The sequence below is a fragment of the Monopterus albus genome, unplaced genomic scaffold, assembly GCF_001952655.1.
Source record: "Monopterus albus unplaced genomic scaffold, M_albus_1.0 scaffold2.1, whole genome shotgun sequence".
NCBI classification, from domain to species: Eukaryota; Metazoa; Chordata; class Actinopteri; order Synbranchiformes; family Synbranchidae; genus Monopterus; species Monopterus albus.
The window spans coordinates 8,382,517-8,388,965 of NW_018127882.1; the positions used below are offsets into that span (position 1 = coordinate 8,382,517).

General features: G+C 41.1%; 1 protein-coding gene across 4 annotated transcripts in view; it reads left to right on the forward strand.

Moving 5' to 3' along the window:
• dock2 (dedicator of cytokinesis 2) overlaps positions 1–6,449 on the forward strand; it is a 104,076-nt gene that overhangs the window by 42,355 nt on the left and 55,272 nt on the right. For all 4 annotated transcript variants that reach the window (XM_020595527.1, XM_020595536.1, XM_020595546.1 and 1 more), the window contains 3 exons: positions 713–821; positions 1,212–1,282; positions 4,202–4,308. In XM_020595527.1, the coding sequence (XP_020451183.1) occupies positions 713–821; positions 1,212–1,282; positions 4,202–4,308 (287 nt within the window). The remainder of the gene's footprint in view (positions 1–712; positions 822–1,211; positions 1,283–4,201; positions 4,309–6,449) is intronic.

Consider the following 6,449-nt stretch of genomic DNA (forward strand, 5'->3'; position numbering starts at 1 on the left):
TGCACAGTGAAAAGATACAAAGCAACAACATGAATATTATATTGTAAACCTTTTATCAAAAAGATGTAACCCCTTTTGTAATCACCAGCATTTTGATTAGTAACTGTAATTTAATTGCTTGTTTTTCTCACTAGCTAACATTTATAACTAACATTTATTTAGTAATTTATTTTTTTTTTGTAATTTAATTACAAAACACTGCTCTTTTGTAAGTATGAACACATGTAATTTCACTGTTTAGTACCAAACTTTTTGTTGCAAAACCATAGTAAATATCCCCAGAAGTGTTAAAGTGCAATGTTGATTGCCACATTACTGAAGGAAGATGTGAGGAACTGCGGCCAATTCCGTTGATGCCTCATTTCCATAAAAACACAAGATTTAGCTGTAATTTCACTTGTTGCTAGATTAGTGCGGAGGAAACCAGCTTCAAAAATAGTGTCATTATCAGCCTGGTACTATTTTAAACTGTGATGGAAAAACACCTGGAGGGTAATTTACATGCAGAGTGGAGTCACTGGATGATTGGAGAAATAAAGATTTACCCTCTTTCGTATTTTTCTCTCATCTTTCAATTCAATTCCTCAATCTTTCCTCCATCCCCCCTTCTCTCTCCCTTTCTAAATCATGTCATGTCATGTTTTCCTATGCATTCTCTCTTTATTTCACTTTATTCTTTTGTGTTTGCAATAATTTTCTTCTGTTGTCCTAGGCTATACGAGGGGAAGGAGCAGGCCGAGTTCGAAGAGTCGCTGAAGAGGCTATTTGAGTCCATTAACAACCTGATGAGAACCGACTACACCACCACTCTGCTGAACAGGGTAATCACACATGCTCTCCCTACACCCACCCCACTTTATCAGCCAGTGCTCCTCTTTACAATCCATCCATCTGTATCCTCTCACCTGCTTCTTCTTCTGCTCTGTCCCGTCTTCCCTCTCTAAGGAGTTTTCTCACTTTAATTCTAACTACATCAGTATTTTGCTTAATGCCTTCTTATTTTCACAACATATATCAAGGCAGACATATGAACATATTGAGTTGCAAAAGGCTAGGCAGGCAGACAGACAAGTTGCCTTGTGAAAAATAAACAAGAAGTTTTATCTCACTCGTGATGAGAGACTTTTGGGTTTCAAAGTCACCCTCTGTTAATCAACAGAATTTCAAGACAGTAATGTGGTGGTGTTTACTTGTGTTGTGTGTGTCATCAGGTTGCTGCTCTGAAGTACCTGCCAACAGTCCTGCACGATGTCGAGAAAGTGTTTGATGCCAAGCTGCTCAGGTAAGCTTACCCTTAAACACACACAGACACACACACTAGCCTCTTATCTTTGGTCTCGTCCATGGACGCTGACAGAGAGGATATATGGGAGCTTTCATCTCAGCTTAGGTTTTCCTCTTGGCTTTCTTCACCGACCCCCATCCTTCTGTTCCTCACACATTTCACTGAGGCTGAGTTTAACCACCTTTATCAGGTGATAAAAATCTCATCAAACTGACATATACACAAGGACATGTACACAAACACAGTCTTCATCTCCTTCATGTGCCCCTGAATAAATTGATAATTCCAGCGAAACTGTCACACAAACCCCATTTTAGCCTCTTCATTATTCTCAGGCTCCCGAAGAACAAAACAGCCTGGGATTTCTTGTTTGACCTCTGCTTGACCCAGAACCAAACTTTGGCCAGGAAATAACCTCTGTGTACAGTATATACTTCACCAGTTGGTAGATTTTTTTTCAAAAAAGTTTCAGGAACTTTATTTGTCCACAAACATGGACACATAATTTTTGTGATGCATGTTTGGGACAGTGTCAGACATAATGTTTTCCTGACTCACATCCACACTTCAATCATCATCATTTCTCTTCTCACACATCTACACTATATGGACAAAAGTACTGGGAGGCCTGATCATTACACCAACAGGGACTTTAACGACATTGCATTCATCTACACAGACTTTAATATGAAGTTGTTCCCCCCTTTGCAGCTATAACAGCTTCCAGTCTTCTTGGAAGGCTTTCCACAGGATTTTGTAGTGTTTCTCTGGGAATTTGTGCCCATTCATTCTGTAGAGCGTTTATGAGGTCAGGCACTGATGTTAGATGAGAAGGCCTGTCTTGCAATTTCCATTACAGTTCATCCCATAGGTGTTTAACGGGGTTGAGGTCAGAGCTCTGTGGGGGCCAGTCAAGTTCTTCCACACTGAATTCATCCAACCATGTTTTTATGGACTTTGCTTTCCACAAAGTTGGAGGCATAGTGTTGTCCAAAATGCCTTGGTATGCTGAAGCATTAAGATTGCCCTTCACTGGAAGTAAGGGGCCTAGTCCAAACCCTGAAATACAGCCCATGGCACAGTGCAGTCAGGCAGGAAACGTTCTCCTGGCATCTGCCAAACCCAGACTCACCCATGTGATTGCCAAACAAAGTACTTTATTCATCGCTCCACAGAACACATTTCCACCACTCCACAGTCCAGTGGCGGTGTGCTTTACATCATTCCATCCGACACTTGGCATTGGACTTGGTGACGTGAGGCTTGCATGCAGCTGCTCAGCCATGGAAACCCATTCTATGAAGTTCCCACCACACAGTTTTTGTGCTTACATTAATGCCAGTGGAAGTTCGGAACACTTCAGCTATGGAATCAGCAGAGTTGGCGACTTTTACGCACCATGCACCTTAGCAGTTGTCGACCCCGCTTTGTGGCTGACTTGCTGTTGTTGCTAAATATTTCAACTTTCCAGTAATAACACTTACAATTGACCATGGAATATCCAGATGGGATGAAATTTCATATTGCAGAGGGGACATCCTATCACAGTACCACGCTTGAAGTCACTGAGCTCTTCAGAACGACCATTTAGGTCATGGCTAGGTGCTGGGTTTTATACATCTGTGGCAATGGGTCTGATTGAAACACCTGAATTCAATAATTAGGAGGTGTGTCCAAATATTTTTGTCTATATATTATATGACCTGGTTGTGTGTTCGTGTATGTGTTCAGTCCCTCGTGTAGCTCACTGCCAACACAGTTTAACAAAGCTGCTACTTATAACAGCTGCCACACAAACACACATAAGCTCACACACGCATAAGCAAGTAGGCAGTTGATGAGATGCGGACAGTTAAAAATCAGTGCATATTTTCTCATTTTCTGTCATTTATTTATCATTCATTCATTATTCACATCCATTCACTCAACCTTATTGTCTGTCTTCTATACTTTGGACACACACATGCACAAACATACCAGAGACATCTGAACACCGAAAGTACAGTCCCCATTGCATTCATGATCAGAGTTGCCTCAAGCAGAGTTTCCAAAAGCGAGCTGTGTGAATCACAATCACTGTGCATGGAGTGGACATCAAAGCTTTGTCTCATCTCATCTACAGCCACATTCTGCACTTTGTAAACGCACCTGGAGTGTGATCCGCAGGGTGGTACAAGCACTGACACTGTCATCTGTGCTTGTGTTTTGTTTGCTCTCTGTGTCCTTTGCACGTCTGTAGGGTATAGGCTGACATTTGGGGTTTTAATTAGATTCAGCTCAGATGATTAGTGGGCCTGATAAGTCTGCACTGAGCCTCTGTTACTCAGCCTGTCCTCATGCCTGCTTAAGCACATCAGATGTTCTGCAAACCTTTTTGCTTTGTTTGGGTTTGGGAGAAGAGGTGGTGCATTTCATTCTTTTATACTGTACCATTATCGAAAGTGGTAACGCTGCATGTGTGGTATACTTTAAGAGGACAAAGACAAAGTGAGACAGACAAAAACAGAAAAACAGAGGGTAATGCCCTGAAGAAGTCATTCTTTCTAAGTGGCACCAGGGCTTGCAACCAGCCTGTTTAATTATTCCAAAATTGAATTTGGGGCAGGAGATGACTCAAACCTGTCTTTCTTAAGACGTATTTAGGCTTTGGCTCATTGGTTTTCATGCAGCGTACACTGCTTCTGTCTGTGGTGCACTCTGATGTGCAATGGCTGTTTTTAGTGGTTGCATATTTTATAACCTTAAGGGAGAGCTGTTTAAATCTCGACATACTGTACAATACACATATTTGAAGTATTCTGAAGAAAATGATTCTTGGATATTTGTGATCATTTGAAGAAGCCACACTTGTTGCTCTTCCTCTGTAATGATCTTGCTGATTATTTATTCCACCCACCTTTTGCTTTTGCTCCTCAGTCAGTTGCTGCATGACTTTTATGCCTGCATCCCACCTGAGAAACTCCAGAAGCAGAAGGTGGCCTCCATGACTGAGATTGTCAGCAGTCAGCTATTCCAGAGACAAGGTGTGTACATTTTTCCAGTTACAGACCTCAGCACTGAACTGCCAATCAATAATGGACTTAACACTTGTGTGAAGAACCAGTCAGAGTGCAGGGTATCAAACACAGAATTACTGTAGCTTCTCAAGTAAATGTTGAGATCACATTAAAAGGTTAGCAATGGGACATGACTGACAGCTGCACCCACAGTGCTTTATGACCAGTAAGTCAGGCAGTTTACTTTGACAAGCTCGAGTGAGATTAACATCAGTAGAGACAAATCAACATAGACAGATACATGAACATACGTCCTTTCACACCCTTCCTATTGCCTGTCTTTCCTACCTCCCTACTCCTCCCTCCACTGTACTCTACAGGTGATACTTGTATTGACTGGAGAAATCCTTGGCATGCACATGGTGACTTTAGCCTGTTCTCATTACTGTTCATGGTGATAGTTCCTTATACAGAGGCAAAAACGCAGACATTCTGGCTACATGAAACATTACGTACAGTAGGACGAAGGTCATGTTTAAAATATGCATACAAGTCTTTCAGATGTCGCATCTATTCTTGACGTACATCACACTATAATATAATACTAGATATAATAATATAACGTAATACTGTAAGATACTTTATGTACGTAAAAAGCACATTCCATATGGGGCATGCTGGATGAAAGCATCATACTGATGTCAATGATTTCTTTATTTATTCAGTTTTCTTGATTTACTACAACATACACACTCATTCAGTTCAAGTCAGTTCTACTTCTATGGAAGTGACCATGACTTGACATCTTACATACGTTCTGTGACATTTTTAAAAATCATTTTTACCCATTTCACCTTCTTGCCAAACCATCTTTTCCTCAAGGCTTATTTTTAATCAGATAATGAATTGTGGATATTTGATGATGTAACACATAATTACAATGCTACTGTGTTCACCTCCACTGACATTATAATCGCTGCAATAGACCCCAGTCAGATGCCATCTTATTACAATCAGCACAAGTGGCACCTTCTAATGTACTCCTCCACTGATTGTAAAGGTCTCTTCTACTGTCGCCACTCCAGCTGAGATTAAACAGTCTTGAGGCTAAAATAACATTGACCTAAACTGATATTTGTTATTCTTTGGCAGTATGTGATAGGTTTCTTTTGTCCTCATGGTGTTCCCTGTTGACCCAGACAGAGGATGTCCATGAACCTTATTGCAAGCTGAAAATGAGTGCACCGTTCATGCCTCAGTAGGTTTTGGTGGTTAACACAGAGAAAGACAAGTGTTATCTGTGTTCATGTCCCAGGCGATGCCTGCTGTCTGTCAAAGGAGAAGTAATATCACCTAATGTTTGAGGCAGATAAAACAGGAAGTGTTTTCAGAATAAAATGCTGCAGTGTCACTGTCAAGTGTCACATTTCACAACATGTCCAATTTAATTTTAAATGATTTTCATAAGATATGGCATAAATGTCAGGGACAGATAATTCTGGCTCTATCATTCTTTTTAAGTGCTCTTCACATCAGTGAGTCAGCCACCTACCTCTCTTTAACCCTATTATGTCCGTCTAATTTGCTTGTAGTGGGCTGATGAGTGGTGGTTTCCCCTGAAGAAGGCCACACAGTAATGGATAGAGTGGGCTAATGTTATGCTGCTGATACAGACTCAATAAAGGGGCCCATAATTGGGCTTCTGCAGTGCAAACTGAAGAATTTGAAGTAAACTGTGAGTGATTCTGGTAGACCAAATTATGTTTCAGATAGAAATTGGTCTGATATGATATACGTTGACATGGCTCCATGTGTGCATAAGTGCATACTCATACATAACCTAAAAAACACATTTCCATGTATTTGCTTCAGAGTGACTGATGATGCTATATCTGAGTGTGAGTGCATTTGTGTAGTGGCACATGCTCAATGTCCATGTGCACTGGCTTGAATGTTGCTTTTTCCCACTATAGCTGTGAGTCTAGCAGTCAGTCGCTGCCAGCCAAGCTGGTAGCCGGTCTAGGATACAGTTTTTTGGTATTGATTGTAGCTCAAATGATTGATTCCCCAGGGTTGGAGATGACAGGCCAGGCCCTCTGACTAGCTGTCAACGCGATCAGAGTCACACTCTGTCACCAGGAAAGTAAAAGGAGAAAGAAGAAAGTGAT